The 14,656-nt window shown below is 55.9% G+C and overlaps 1 protein-coding gene across 4 annotated transcripts; it reads right to left on the bottom strand.

The window, feature by feature from the left end:
• Positions 1–668: 668 nt before the first annotated feature.
• CHGA (chromogranin A) lies at positions 669–13,337 on the bottom strand. Of its 4 annotated transcripts, none has more exons than XM_008958215.5 (9): positions 13,038–13,336; positions 12,647–12,923; positions 11,803–11,849; positions 9,350–9,443; positions 8,430–8,498; positions 6,159–6,257; positions 4,272–4,724; positions 3,116–3,603; positions 669–1,161 (listed from the first exon to the last, which is right to left on the bottom strand). In XM_008958215.5, the coding sequence occupies exons 2-9, from the start codon at positions 12,690–12,692 to the stop codon at positions 1,078–1,080; spliced, it is 1,380 nt and encodes a 459-aa protein (XP_008956463.1). In that variant the 5' UTR covers positions 12,693–12,923; positions 13,038–13,336; the 3' UTR covers positions 669–1,077. The 4 variants fall into 4 exon arrangements, with proteins under 4 accessions (XP_008956463.1, XP_008956464.1, XP_008956465.1 ...); XM_008958216.5 differs by having other exon boundaries at positions 12,647–12,878; XM_008958217.5 differs by having other exon boundaries at positions 12,647–12,870.
• Positions 13,338–14,656: the final 1,319 nt, after the last annotated feature.

The following is a 14,656-nucleotide window of genomic DNA, read 5'->3' as shown; positions in this document are numbered from 1 at the left end:
CACGCTTCAGTGTTCTGAGCATCATCCCCGCCTGTGACTTGAGCGAGTCATTTCACCTTCTCTGCCTCAGTTTCCTCATTCACAAAACTGGGACTAAGAGCAGCCCGTGCTCTAGTGAAGCGTTACATACACGAGATCTTCAGACGCCCCACATTCCTATGCCTTCTTCCTAGGCCAGAAGTCATAGCAGGGCCTAATAAGTGATTATGCCAAGGGGGCCCTGCAGCTCAGAGGCTCAAGTCTGATGCCTGTGTCCTGCGACAGGCACTAGACTGGGGCTGTCAGGGCCTCCACCCAGCACCACAGGTGACTGGATGGCGGGGACCATCAGGGAGGGGCGACCTGGTCTCAGGAAACAGAGCCCGTGTCCCCACCTGGTGCTGCCTCTGCATGGCCCAGCTCAGGTGTGGCTGGGGACGGGGAGAGGAAGGAACCTGGAGGCCCTCAGCAAGTGTGCTTTAATCCCTGCACACACTCTTTGAGGCAGGTCAGCATTCCCGTTTTACAGATGAGGAAACTGAGGCTCAGAGCTAACAAAGTCACTTGCTCAAGATCCCACAGCCAGGAAGTGGCCCAGAAAGGAGGTCCCCAGGAGGACTGAACCTCCCTTTGTCCCTTCGCCCAAATCCAGTGCATCTCACTCCACTCTAAGTTGAGAGGGGAAAAAATTCAGAGGAAAGAGCCCAGAACAGATTTATTTTTCTTTAGATAAAGTTCATACAGAATATGTTACAGTCAGGAGTTCTCAGCTTTCACCAAAAGGTCAGAAGTTATTGCAGTTGTGCCCAGTGGATAGGATGGAGGAAGGGAAACTTCTAGAAAGCTGCCTGTGTTCAGAGAAGGAATCGTCAATGTTTAAAGTTGTGGGGCTGCCCTGCAAAGGATGTTCCAGGGCAGGTAGGAGTCAGGAGTAGGAGACAAGGCGTGTGGGGGGCGATAGGGTGGCCTGGGCTTGGGCAGGCTGGAGGCTGCCTCCCTACTGGAAGCAGCGTCCGGGCCATCTGGCCAGGACCTGCCAAGGGGACAGCAGAGCCAGGGCCACAGGGTGCCCTGGGGCCAGCCCTGCCAGCCGGTGTCTCAGCCCCGCCGTAGTGCCTGCAGCTGGTGGGCCACTTTCTCCAGCTCTGCCTCAATGGCCGACAGGCTCTCCAGCTCCTGGTCCTAGGAGAGACATTGGGGTTCACTCGGGCCAGCCTGGCCAGTGGCATGGAAGGCACAGTAAGCCAGAAAGGCGCTGGGTTAGCTTTGTGGCCTCGGACAGGTGGCTTTGTCTCTCTGTACCCTCATCCATCATGGAGACAGTGATAATGAGCCTACTGTACTGCTCTCGGGATCATTATGCACAAGAAGGTGGCTGATGCCGGGGGCCCTGTCCCCACACTGCTCTTGGTGGCCTCTTATCCAGGCCCCACTTCCTCTCAAATGGTTCCGCACAGGTGGCAGTCTGTTCTTTCAGGGCACATGGAAAACAAAGCTTACAGTGCCCTGAAGAGCCCCCTTCCCTCGGCCTAGCCCATGGTTGCCAGGACCCAGGGTGAGGCCAGCCTGGGACTTCCGGGTCTGTCTTCTGCAGCCTTCCCACCTGAGGGGAATGTGGGACCTGAGGCAGGGCTACACGCTGGGGGAGCTGCCCCACGTCGGCCTGCCTAGGGCTGGGCTTTGATCCCTGGTCCTGATTGTGAGAGGATCCCAAACTCTGGCTACCCAAGTTTAGGGAAGCAGGGACCCCTCCTCTGAGCCCTGTTCTATGCCCCAGTCTCCAGAAGCTTTCAGGCCTCAGAACTTGGACACCCACAAGAGCACACCCTCAAGACTCAGAGCAGAAGCGCAGGGAAGGCTGCCTCCTTTGACCTGGGAGGGGTCATTTTCCCGGGGTCACTGCCAGATTTGAGGCTGCCGAGGGCATCCTGGCCCAGGGACCCCGACATTGCAGGCCGTGGAAATAGACTCTACAGCCCCTTCGTCTTGGAGGAGGCCCTGGGGCAGGTGCTCTGCGAGGCTGGGGTTTCTAAGAAGACCCTTGGGCTGTGTTGAGGAGGCCCCCACCCCATCCTCTCCATATGCCTCAGGGCTCCAGTTTCTCTGCCCTGCGGTCCAGAGCTCCCTCTGCTTGTGGAGAAAGGAAGCTGGTGGCACCTCTGGGCCCCCATTCTCTCCAGCTTTGTCCTCAGCCCCTCGCCCTGGGCTCCCAGGCACGTGGGCAGATGCTCTCTCCCGCTACAGCTGCCAACATGGAGCCTTCTTCCTCTCAGACTGCCAGGCCCAGAGAGGGGGTCGGGGGCCCACTGAAGGGGCCACACCCTCTTCTAGGTGGGCAGAGAAGAGCCTTGGGGTCAGGGCTGCGGACAGGTGTCAGCCTTCTCACAGAGCCTGGGTTCCTACCTGGACACTAGGCTTGACCCAGGTATCCCAGCCGCCTAGCTGCCAGGGACCCCAACTCCCACCCTGCTCCTGTGGGCTGTGTCCCCACGCCCCATTCGTCTTCCCCAGGGGCCCTGGTTTTCAAAACCTTTGTGTGTTCCAATCATGGTAATGATGTGGGCAGAGGAGACTCCTTACCCCTACTTCATAAATGGAACCGATGAGGCTCGGGGAGGGGAGTGACCCTCCCAAGTCCACGCAGCCAGGAGGAGGCAGAGCCCAGGTCTTCCAGCTCACATCCGGTGTGGCTCCCACCCACTCCCCACAGGCAAGAGATCCCCTGGCCCTGCCCCTGCCCTGCCCCGTTACCCTCATGGGCCAGAGGCAGGGCCTGAGCCTGGGAGAAGGCTGTGCCTGGGCTGCCTGGGGGCCAGGAGGGGACACGGTCAGACCCACCGCATGGTTTTTCCAGGGCACCCTACTGCCTTCGGGACAACATCCCCACTCAGCGCCTCCCCCGCTGCCACAGGCTGACCTGAGCTCCTCCCATCTCCCAGCCAGCTTTGCTGGGTGCCCCCTGTGAGCTGGGGTGTTCTCCCACCCTGAGAGCCCCCGGTCTGAGCATCTCTCCATCCCCAGACTCCGGTGGGGGGGGGCCCTGTCCCCTCAGTGGGGCAGGGGCAGTGTGTCTGGGTGCGGCTGCCCCCTGCTGCTCCGCGGCCTGGCACAGAGCTGGCTCCCGCCCCATACCAACCTCTGGTCTGCGGTTTGCGCTGCCCTCCTCCTCTTTCTTCTCCTCGGGGTAGCCTCGGACCTGGAGGGGCAGGCCCGCCTCAAGGCTGTCCTCCCGGGAGGATGGCCTCCAGCCTCGTCGCAGCTGCGGCCCAGGGCCCCTAAAGCCGTAGGCCCGGGCCCGGAAGGAGAGCTTCATGGAACTGTCCCGGTTGTCCTCCTCCTCCTCCTGCCCCTCCAGCCGCTTCTCAGCCGTCAGCTCCTTGGCCAGCTGGTCCATCTTGCTCCAGCGTTTGGAGTCCTCCCACTCCTTGGAGAGCCGCTCCTCCTCCTGCTCCTGCTCCAGCTCTCCGCTCTTCCCACCCCGGAAGAGGCCTTGCGGGACCACTGCCATCTCCTCCTCCTCCTCTTTCTGCTGGGAGTGCTCCTGTTCTCCCTTCCCTTCGGGGTCCTGAGCCTCCTCAGCCCCAGGCTTCCCAGCTCCATCCACAGCCAGAGCCTCCGACCGACCTGGAGCAGGTGGTGGGCAAGAGCAGGAGAATGGGTGGGGGACCACCATTTTCCCAGTCTCTGCCACTCCCTGGGGGCCTCTGCTGTGGCCACAGCCCAGCCTCTCCACAGTGATGACGCTTAGCAGGAAAAACCTTCTTGACGCCAGGCTTTGCAAGACCCTCTCGGCTCAGAGGGGTGGGTTAGCTGGAGCCTGCCTCTTCCCCTCATCCTCACCCCAGAAGCCCGGCAGCTGGAGAGTGAGGAAAGACCCTGACAGGCCCGCAGCGGGAGCCAGGGCCTCTCCTAAACCGTAGTTGAAGCTGACACTGTTCCCAGATCAGCCTGTGCGCTCCTGCCATGGTCTCTGTTCCCAAAGCCAGCCCACCCATCACCCACCCCTAGCTTCTGGGGTTGGTGGGGGGAGGCTATGTGGAATAGTGGGAAATGCATGGTTTTGGAGTCAGATAAATCTGGGGTAGAATCTCAACTTTTGCTACAAATTAGCTGTGTGACCTTGGGCAAATTACTTAACCTCTCTGAGCCTCATTTGTCCACCTGGGAAATGGAGCTTAATACCTACCTTTCAGGGTTGTTATGAAGGTGGAATTAGGTTATGTAGAAGGCTCTCCTCCCACCCATCCCCCTCTCCCAGACACGTTCGTTGAGGTCTTCGCCATCATACGTACTCTCGCCTTTCCGGATCTCCTTGTAGCCAAGGCTCGGGTGGGGGTTCAGCACTACAGTGGGGCCTTCTTCCTCGGGGACAGCCTCCTCTCCAGCCTCAGCCTCCTCCTCCTCCTCCTCCTCCTCTTCTCTCTTTGCCTGCCACCCTGGCTCTGCACTCAGGCCCTTCTCTCTGTCCACTAGACCCTGAGAGAGGCCCTCACTGTCCCCCTCGGCCTGTGGGCCTGGGTATTTCTGGCTGGGGAGGCTGGCTGGAGGGTGGGTGTTGGTGGCCTCCTCCTCCTCCTCCTCTTCCTCCCCGGGGGCCTGATTGTTCCCCTCAGCCTTGGACTCCTGCATGGGCTCCGGGAGGGCCTGGGGCCTGGCTCCGTCTGTGGCTTCACCACTTTTCTCTGCCTCCTTGGAATCCTCTCTTTTCTCCATAACATCCTTGGATGATGGCTCTTCCACCGCCTCTGCAGACACAGCACAGCCAAGTCAGGCCCTGAGGACTGGGCCACGTGTGGGGCCTCCCCACAGGCTAATTTCAGATGTTACTCATTATGTTTCTTGGCTTCCAGCGAGCCCAGCCCAGGACAACGATTAGGGTTACCCCTCTGTCCATGTCCAGGCTTGATCTGAGCACAGCTGGATTTGTTTCTTTCTTTTTAATCCTGACTTTTAAAACAGGTTATTATTCAAAGAACAAAAACAAAAAACCAGACCTTAAGATTAATCTAGGAGATAAAGCCTGAACTGAAAATTAATGTCAGCTATGTGATCTTGGGCAAGTTGCTTAACCTCTCTGTGTAAGAGGCACCATGACTGCAACTTCATTCTCCCCTCCATGTGGGGCTTCTCTGTCTTCAGCATCCTGTGAAAGGGCTCAATTCTGCAATATTTTAGGGTTTCATTAAAAGGTATTTGATTGTGGCTGCCTTAAAGACAGCCTTTGAACAAGTAAAAATTCCTCCCGTCATTAGAATGATAACCACTGAACAAAGTGCTCCCAAGTGCATTCCACCATCTGAGCTTCACCAGGACTCTGGTGAAAGGTGCTCCTATGCCTATTTCACAGAAACCCAAAATGATCTGCAGAAAGGTAAGATGACCTGTCCATCTCACAGTTTGCGGGCAGCAGAGCTGAGCCTGGAACCCAAGCCTCCAAATGCCAAGTTTGGGATCTCTTTGCACTGACACATGGCTGCCTGCTTCATTAAAGCTTCAACCAAAGTGGGGGCACCTGGGCTTCACTTGCGGGCTTTCCCTTTCAGCCCCAGATGGGAGACACCGGGATCCAGCTCCTGGACACCGGCCTTACCGGCCCATCTTCTACATGGAGAGCAGAAGCGCCACGGGGCCAGTTTGTGGCTCTCCCCGGGAAGGGAGGATGGCTCAGAGTGTCACACTGACCTAAGGCATGACCTCTTAGACTCCTAGAAGCTCTTTGGTTTCAAGAAAGATGATCTGGGTTTATTTCACGTTTCACACCTACTCTGTCTGTGGTCCTCCTGCATCCTGGCTATTCTGAGGCCCCACCACATCCCAGGAGGACAGGCACTGGGGGTGGGGGCTCTGCTACAGTGGCCACTGGGTAGACCCAGAGTTGAAGCTGTCCACCTGCCATGCCAGAGATCTCCTGCCCTAGAGTGCCAGCCCCTCTTCTGGGCAGACGGGACCGAGTGAGGGCTTTGGTGTGAGGCAGGACCAGATCGAAACCCCTGGTCATGCCATTCACCTTGGGCAAGGGACCTAGTCTCTCTGGGCAGCAGTTTCCCCATTTGTAGAGAGAGGGAAATAAGGGATTATGGGTGGGGCTCCCGACTCACTGGAACCTTGGGTCCATCATAGCCACTGTTCCCACTGCCACCCTCCCTTCCCCACCTCCGGCCAGACCGGCTGGGACAGACCTTTCAGCTCGGCCTGGCTGCTCTGGTTCTCAAGAACCTCTGAGAGTTCATCTTCAAAACCGCTGTGTTTCTTCTGCTGATGTGCCCTCTCCTTGGCGCCTGGTATGAGAAAAGGAGGGAAAAGTCCCATTGGGTGCAGCTGTGGCATATTTGTCTATAAGAGTGAAGACCTCCATTTCCCCATCTGTAAGCTGGGCACATCATGTTCAGGGCCTGCCCAATGAGACACTGATGGGGCATGAGCTTGGGGAGCAGTGAAGGGTTGGCGTCCCTCACCTCTCTCAGCTGGGCCCTCAGGCAGCCACCCTGCCTCGCCAGACTCAGCTTCTCCCCGGGAGGCCAGAGCAAGCGTGCTGTGTCCTCACACAGCAAGAAAGGCTCAAATGGAGCAAGGATCCCAGGGGCAGGAGTTGGGGGTGGGGAACCCCTCAGGACCTGGCTGGGCAGGAGTTGGGGGTGGGGAACCCCTCAGGACCTGGCTGGGCAGGAGTTGGGGGTGGGGAACCCCTCAGGACCTGGCTGGGCAGGAGTTGGGGGTGGGGAACCCCTCAGGACCTGGCTGGGCAGGAGTTGGGGATGGGGAACCCCTCAGGACCTGGCTGGTAGCTCCAGGAACCCTGCAGCAGGCAGTAATGGTGACAGCTCTTGATTCAGGCAAGCTCTGCTAACCTTGGACGCTGAGTCCAGGCGCGGGGAGAAGGCCAAGCCCTGTGCCTACGTCTGAGCCCAGGGTTGGCGCCTGCAGCCATGACCCAGAGACCCCTCTCCTCCCGCCGCTGCTGCCTCCTCTGACTGTCCCCACACCTGTGCCTTATTCCTGATTTTGGCCCCTCAGCCAGCCCAGCTCATTTCTTCCCCAACAATGGGCTTTCCTGGGCAGCTGTGGGCCAGGGAGCATGCCCAGCCCTGGTCTCAGGCAACGTGGGTTCCAGTCCCCTTCTGGCTATTTCCTAGCTCCATGGGCAACTTGGGCTCTCCAAGAGTTGGGTGCTTGTCTAGAAAATAGGGTTGCTGTGTGGTAAATGCTGAGACAGAGGCACACAGAAGATGTTATGGGAGCCCAAGAGGGAGTGGACGGATAGATGGATGGACAGAAATACATCCAGGAATCTGTTAATGGAAAACAGTCATATATACATATATTGGATACTGCTTATACGGGATACACACGTGCATGTGAATATAGATGTTTCAGGACACATTCTCCTATAATAGTCTCTGTTGACAGTCTATTTAATTATTTAAATGTAATCAGTCATTCAATATTTAATTTTAAAGTTATCATATTGTAATAAAATATTTAATGCTTAGTTAAAAAAAAAACACTAGTCCAAGGTCACTGATGATGACATAACTATCCAGGTAATAATAGTCCTAGCTGTGCCCAGCACTCCTTGCCCCCTCCAACAACAGTAGGAGGTGGGTGCTTGCTGCCCAGGCTGGCTCATGAGTGGGAGGAAGAACAGTGTGTTAGCTTGAAAAGGGCCACAGGAATCCTATTGATGTGGCTGTGTTTACACGCCTCCTCCCCAAAGCCCTCTCTGTTCTCACACGTGGCCTGGTCTGTCCCAAAGGCCTCGGAGTGGGGCCCATCCTGGAACCAGAGCAGCCTTCATACCCCCACCCTACCCCAGACACAAGCCCAGCCCTGAAAAACACTCTCGCTTCATTGGGAAGCAGATGCTGGATTCATGCTATAATGCCCTGTTCTCATGGAGAGACACAACACCACCAGTGGTCCTGCCCTGGTGGAAACAGCCACTTCCCACAGGAAGTCAGCCGGGGCAGGTGCAGGGCCAAACTCAGGTTTCCTGACTTGCAAGGCTAGGGCCATGCTTTGCATCAAGCCTGGAAGGAGCTGGGGGGCTGGGCATAGAGGCTAACTGTGGGAAGATGGCAGCTTAACCCTCCACTCCAGTATCCTGTCCAGGCTTGGCTTGAATATCATCAGTGACGAGTGGCTCACTACTTCATAAAGGTATTTCCTAAAATGACTGAACTGCAGAGGCCGTGGGTTTTAGGGAAGCTGCACCTGGCATGTCTCTATTCACTGTGTGACCTTGGACAAGTCACTCAACCTCTCTGGGCCTTGATTTCTTTAACAATATCAATAACAGATTGAGCCAGGTGGCACGGCGGATCCTGCTTTTCCGCTTTATAATTAAAAGGAAATGACAGTCCCAGAGAGGAACTTGCTGAATCTTCCACCAGATTTTCTGACTCTCAGTTATTGGAATTTACCCAGAGTCAAGTGCAGTGGCTGGAAAATACCTTGGAGAGCGAGGTCTTGGAGCTCCTTCAGTAAATTCTGATGTCTCAGAATGGAAAGGATCCGTTCATCTGCAATGAAGAAGAGTCATCATGGGTGGTTTACAGAGAACAGCCGAGAAAGAGATTACCATCAATATTTTCAGCTGAGCACAAGGAATTTACTCTGGAAACTCAAAACCAGGGTGGTGGCAGCAAGATTGGGTCTTCAGATAACACTTTTGAAATTACCTCCTTTCCAAGGTATGTGTCAGTTTCCTACTACATCAGAGAAGTCAGCCACTGCCCCAGCAGCCAGACCTCAGCCAAAGGGTGGCAACCCCTGAGGATGAGTTGGGTCTCTTTAAATACAACAGGTTCCCATCTCCATGCCTGCACTCACACTGTCTACCACACCTGGACAACCCTGTCTTCATTTTTCCACTCATCGGTTTCCAATGTTTCTTTTAAAGCCCAACCGAAATGCTGCTGGCTCTATCCAGCAGTTAGTAAAAACTTGACTGGTTGCCTGGAAAGATTTCGTCCTTCTCCTGTCCATCCATAACATTCCTTTATTCATCACACATCTAGAGGGTGTCTGCAGAGGCCAGAGGCTGTTCTAGGCACTGGGATACAGCACACAAAATCTTTGTCCATAGGGAGCTCACAGTCTGGGGGCTTGCTGTTCCAGCCCTGGTTTTATTTTGCCCAGAGTTCTAGTTAACTGTGTTCATATGCATCCCCTCTGCCAGTCTGTAAGCACCTGGGCTACAACCCCTTCAACTGTCTGTACACCTTGGACCCTAGTGCAGTGCCTGGACATGACGGGCACTCAGTCAGTGACTGTTGAGTTAAATCATTAATTCCACCAAAAGCCACACGCCCATGTCCTAGCCTCCCAGCCCAGCAGGCAGCAGCCCTCACCCCTAGCCTCCAGCTCATACCTCCTCGGAGTGTCTCAAAACATTCCTGGCTGACAGGCATGGGGCTGGGCTTGGAAAGTGTGTCGGAGATGACCTCAACGATGCATTTCATCACCTGGGAACACAGTGCAGGGGCAGGTTGGGGCTGGTTTGAGCATGGGGCTCAGTCCCTGGAGGCTCTAGGGTGAATTTCTAGTGAGGACAGAGGGTATTTGCTTTTGTCTTTGGGAGTCCGTGATCCCTGGCTCAGGGACACAGCTCTGCTTTCTTAGCCAGACAGTGATAGCAATGATAATAGAAAACCCTTAACACAGTGCTTACCATGTGTCAGCCACTCCAACCACATGGCCAGCAGGTTCCCCTCCAAGGTGGATCATAGTGAGAATGGGGTGTAGGGAATGGTACCTGGTACCTTCTCATCCCCAAGTGCTATTTCTCTAAACATGAGAAAACTGCTTCAGGGCACTAAAATGATGTCTTACAAAAGTGCTCTGATCGTGAAGATGCCCAAAGGTCAGCTCTTCCAGGAAGTCCTTCTGGACTGCCCAGAGGAGACAAAGACCTTCCCTGGCTCTACCCTGTTTGGAAATAGGATGTAGGTTACTGTCTCCAAACACCCATGGTGTTGTCGCATGCAAGGAGTCACAGCTTCATATTCTCACTCCATGTTCACCATGGGATGGATGAATCCCTGGGCGGCATGTGAGCACACATTGACTACACCTGGGAGCATATCCCAGGTCAACCACAGCCACGCCTCTGAAAGTCTTATCCTGTGCCTGCAAAGGTGCTGTGGATAATTAGGCATCTGATAAATGAGTGATCTTTGATGATGGTGCCCACCATAATGTGGTATCCTAGCTGTGTGATCTTGGAGAAGTGACTTAACCTCTCTGAGCCTCAGTGTCCTCATTTGTAAAACGGGAGTGAGAATACCTTCCCAACTGCTCTCCCAGGGTAATGAGGTAGAGATGGAAAAACACTCTCTCAAGCATGGAGTGTCAGCACGCCCAGGGAGGGGTTCACAACTCCAGCCCTGCTTCCACAGCCCAGAGCTGAGTAGAGAGCAGGAGGTGTCAGACAGGCATCAGGCAACACCGGCAGGGAGTGAGGGGGTGGGAGGCTGTGTCTACAGGATGCCAAGGCAACCAGTCCAAGGATCCAAGATGGCAAACTGGCAAGTGCTCTATAATGCATGTAGTCACAACAACCTCATATAGAATCTTCAGGTCTTAGCCAGCTGCTCTGGTGCCCCTGACCACAGGCTGCTGGGTATAATATGGTGACCAGGGTGTCTCCCATAAGGGATCTAGCAAGGAGAGCCCAGCAGCCTGTACCCTGTATCTCCCTGCAACCCCGGACCTTGCATTGGGAATATCAGATAACCACCTGTTCGAGAGGGCATTTTCTGGGAGGCAGGAATTAGGTAGAGGGTCTGGAGAGGGATGGGGAGATCAAGAAGGCAGCTCTAGGAATAAAAGTGCCCATTTACTGAGGACCTATTATGTGCTAGGCAGTTCACATCCATGATTCCTACTCTTTACACCTCCCCTCAAGGAAAAGGAGAAAAAGGCAGAGCTCAGAGAAATTAAGGAATTTTCCCAAGGTCACACAGCTAGAATGAGTGGTAGAGGTTTAAATTCTGTCCTATCTGCAACTAAAACATAGGAAATATAATTGAGCAAACTGAGGTTGGAATCTCTTGGATAGTTTGGATTTTAACTGTGGTGTCTAGTGGAAGAAAATAGTTTCTGGGAAGGTGGGGAGTAGAAATTTCTCTGACCCTCAAGTCAGAGATTTGAATAAGCACTAGAGCCTGGAAAAAACAGCCCCAGCTCAGCCATGAATGAATTCCAAGTACACACCCAGTGTGGCGTGTCTCTTGCTGCCAGAGAAACCCCTACCAGTGTCTCCTAAGGCCCTTTCCTGGGTGACCTCCACAACTAGCCCCTATTGGTGGGACCGTGGGTGCAGGAGCCATGATCAAGATGTTTTGCTTGTGTTCCTTTGGGACAGCCAGGGCTGGAGAGCCTGCTGGGTGTGGGTTGTGACTGGCAGAGCCTTTCAGGGAGAAAGAGCAAAGTGGGGAGGCCAGAGCCAGGCAGGCAAAGGCCATTTTTACAGGTCTGTGGACAACTACAACTACAGAGAAGCCACCCCCACCAGCCCCTGGGGAGCCTACTGGATTCAGAGTGTTCAAGACAGCCTGAAGCCAGGCACCTCGGCCCAGCAGGTAAGATGCAGGCCTCTTCCACTGCACGTGCAGCTCAGAGGAAGCTGGGGAAGTCCCCACAGCAGGACAGCAGGGAAAGCAAGCAATCTTTGATATCTTCTTTTGCAAGCTGTCCCCAGGCTCAGCAGCCGCAGTGCTGGCTCTTGGCTTTATGCCGAACTTACTCCTGCAGCTGCCCAAGAACTGGCTGTGAAGTGTCCACTGGAGCCTCCTACCCCTCATCCCCAGCACCCCTTCTTACCTCGGTATCCCCTTTATTCATAGGGCTGTTCACAGGGAGTGCAGTGACTGGGAAGAAGAAGAGAGTGCTGGGGTCACTCCTCTGCTCCAAGTGGAGGCCAGTCCTTTCTGACCGGGCTCACTGGGGCCCGTTCACCCAATGCCACCCCTCAAAACTGCCCCCACCAAAAAGAGAGGCTAGGGCTGATTTTGTTTCCCTTCCCTGGTTGCTGCCCACAGTGGGGTGGTCCCCAGAGGCTGCACTGAGAGGTCCTCCCCCTCCCCCTTGGGAAACTCTTGCTCTGGAGCGGGTGTGCTTTGGAGCGGGGAGCGCCATCAAAACAAGGCCAAGGGCTGCACAGTAGGACGGGGTGGGAGACAGATGAAGGGGAGAGAGAGACCCCAGAGGTGGGGGGGGCGGGGGAAGAGATGGAGGAAGGGGATTGTGAGGGATGATATGGAGAAGTAGAAGTCAAGGGCAGAAAGGCGGGGAGAGTGAGATGAAAGGGGAAGAGGGGTGGAGGGTTGCGAGCAGCCATGCTCCCACCTCCCCGCAGTGACCTTGGCCGGCCACCGCGCAACCGGCACTGGCCCTGATGCAACCGAGGCGCCAAGCCCAGACAAGGGGTGGGCACAAGGGGGACTTGCCCCGCGGGGTTGGGAGTCAGGCCCAAGTGTCTTGTGGGTCCCAGGCGGAGGCCACACTGCAGGGTCAGGCGGGAGGCGGAGGCGCTGTCCGCGGTGCTGAAAACTCGCCGCGCCCGATGGGAAGTGTGGAGGGGTGCGGGGCGCCGCGCGGTGCCCAGACCTCAAGGTGGGCAGGGGCGCCCGGAACCCTCTCCCGCGAGCTCCCCGCGCTCGCTCACCTTGCCCGGCGCAGAGCAGAAGCGCCAGGACAGCGGCGGAGCGCATGGCGGACCCGGGCGCCGAGCAGCTGGCGGTGTGGGGCCGGGCACCTAGGCACCGGGCGAGGGGCGGCTGGACGGGCGGCCGGGGTCGGGCTGCGGTGGCACCGGCGCGGGGCTGGGGGCGCAGTGCCTCGGCGTGCGTCCGTCTGTCGGTCGATCCTCCCGCAAGCTGCTGCACGGGGCTAGAGCACTGCAGTGGCAGGAGCGGCGGCAGCAGCAGCGCCCTCGCGCCCCGCTTATATACCCCGACCCCGGAAATGACGTAAGCGGTGCCGCCCCCTCCCCCTTTCCCCACTCCCCAGGGGTCCAGTCCCCGCTCGCCCCCACCTCTAACCTCACCCCTCGCTACCTCTGGCCTCCGCCGCTTGGAGCTGGTGGGTCTTGGCCGCGAAGCGGGTATCTGGTTTCCAAGAGGTGGCGTGGGAGGCGGGGGGCTGTGGCTGATCCTCCACCCCTCGACGATTCCACCGATTTGCCGTGTGTCCCTGGGCAAGTCACTCCGATCTCTGGACCTTGCCTTCTTCCATGTGTACTGAGGTCCCTGGCAGCGCTAGCACCCCGTGCTATTTTCCCGAAGTGCCCTCTGCCTGGGGTGTGCTCCCCCGGTCTCACAGGCTGGAGGCATGCCCATCACTCATGGCTCTCTCCAATATCTAGGAGGCTCTAGAGGGGCCTCCGATCCCCTGTCTGAGTGAGGCTTCTCTCTCTCTGGCAAGCTAGTTTTGTGCCTTCACACTTTGTTGTTGAATGTGTATTTATTTGAATAATGTTTAGTCATCATTACTTTCACAGTGCTGAGCGCCACACAATCTGGCACAGAGGAAACGCACTTGACAGGTAACTGATGAATGTATCTATTAAAGGCTCAAGCCATGGGTGAGTGAATCCTGGGCTCTGCATACACACGGGAACCAGGGGCTCACTTTCACCAGGAAGCTTAAGCCACTGTTGGACACCTCTTGTTAGGTAGAGGGAGGAGTGGGGGCCAGTTCTTATTACATCCGCCACAATAGGAGTCCTTGCAACACCTACCCATTAGCCCTAGTGCAACCCCTTAGCATCACCTTCTTGCCACTGGCAGCCCATCTGAATTTGAGAACAGCTCTCACCTCTTCCTGAGCATTCTCAAAACCTGGATATTTTGTGTAAAAGGTCAGTTTCCTGGTTGGCTTCCCTTATTTCTGGGGCCCCTGATGCTCCAGCTCTTTGGGCTCCAGCTCTGAGGGCCATGTTGGAAGCTCTTTGCCACCTGACCCCACTGTCACAGGGAACCTGGGATCTGGGTGACGGTTTGTCATTGGCTGGCATCGTCCAGAGCCCCTCCTTCCTGCCCACCCCTCTCCATCTGCTGCTGCTGTTTTCTACTAATACTTCCTTTCCCACACCTGTGCTCACGCCTGTCCCTAAATGAGAACCTGGTGGGAGCTCAAAGGAGACTGAAATGGCCACATTCATGAATTTACATATTTGCTTTGCTAAGCACCTACTATGTGCTTAGAACATCCTAGAACAGTACACAGTTGAGGGTACAGCATTAAACAGAACAGACAGAAGCCCTACATTCTAGATGGTGAAGACAGACAATGAATAAGAAGTAACATCCACGGTTTGTCAGCAGAGAAGGGGACCGCTGTGCTGAGAGAGGGTGGGGTTATACTTAAATAGGGTGGGTCAGCTGGGCGCAGTGGTTTACACCTGTAATCCCAGCAGTATGGGAGGCTGAGGCGGGCAGATCACCTGAGGTCAGGAGTTTGAGACCAGCCTGACCAACATGGTGAAACCCCATCTCTACTAAAAATACAAAATTAGCTGGGCATGGTGGCACATGCCTGTAATCCCAGCTACTTGGAAGGCTGAGGCAGGGGAATCGCTTGAACCCAAGAGGTGGAGGCCGAGTGCAGTGAGCCAAGATCACGCCACTGCACTCCAGCCTGGGCAACAAGAGTGAAACTCTGTCTCAAACAAACA

This window comes from Pan paniscus, chromosome 15 (assembly GCF_029289425.2).
Source record: "Pan paniscus chromosome 15, NHGRI_mPanPan1-v2.0_pri, whole genome shotgun sequence".
Taxonomy (NCBI): Eukaryota; Metazoa; Chordata; class Mammalia; order Primates; family Hominidae; genus Pan; species Pan paniscus.
This window is presented reverse-complemented; position numbering and strand designations above follow the sequence as displayed.

Excerpts from the sequence above, each read along its gene's own strand:
- CHGA (XM_008958215.5), bottom strand. The coding sequence starts at position 12,692 with ATGCGCTCCGCCGCTGTCCTGGCGCTTCTGCTCTGCGCCGGGCAAG. Across the intron at positions 9,444-11,802 it reads TGAATAAAGGGGATACCGAG|GTGATGAAATGCATCGTTGA; the intron begins GTAAGAAGGGGT and ends CTGTGTTCCCAG. Across the intron at positions 6,258-8,429 it reads CCAAGACCTCGCTCTCCAAG|GCGCCAAGGAGAGGGCACAT; the intron begins GTATTTTCCAGC and ends TTCTCATACCAG.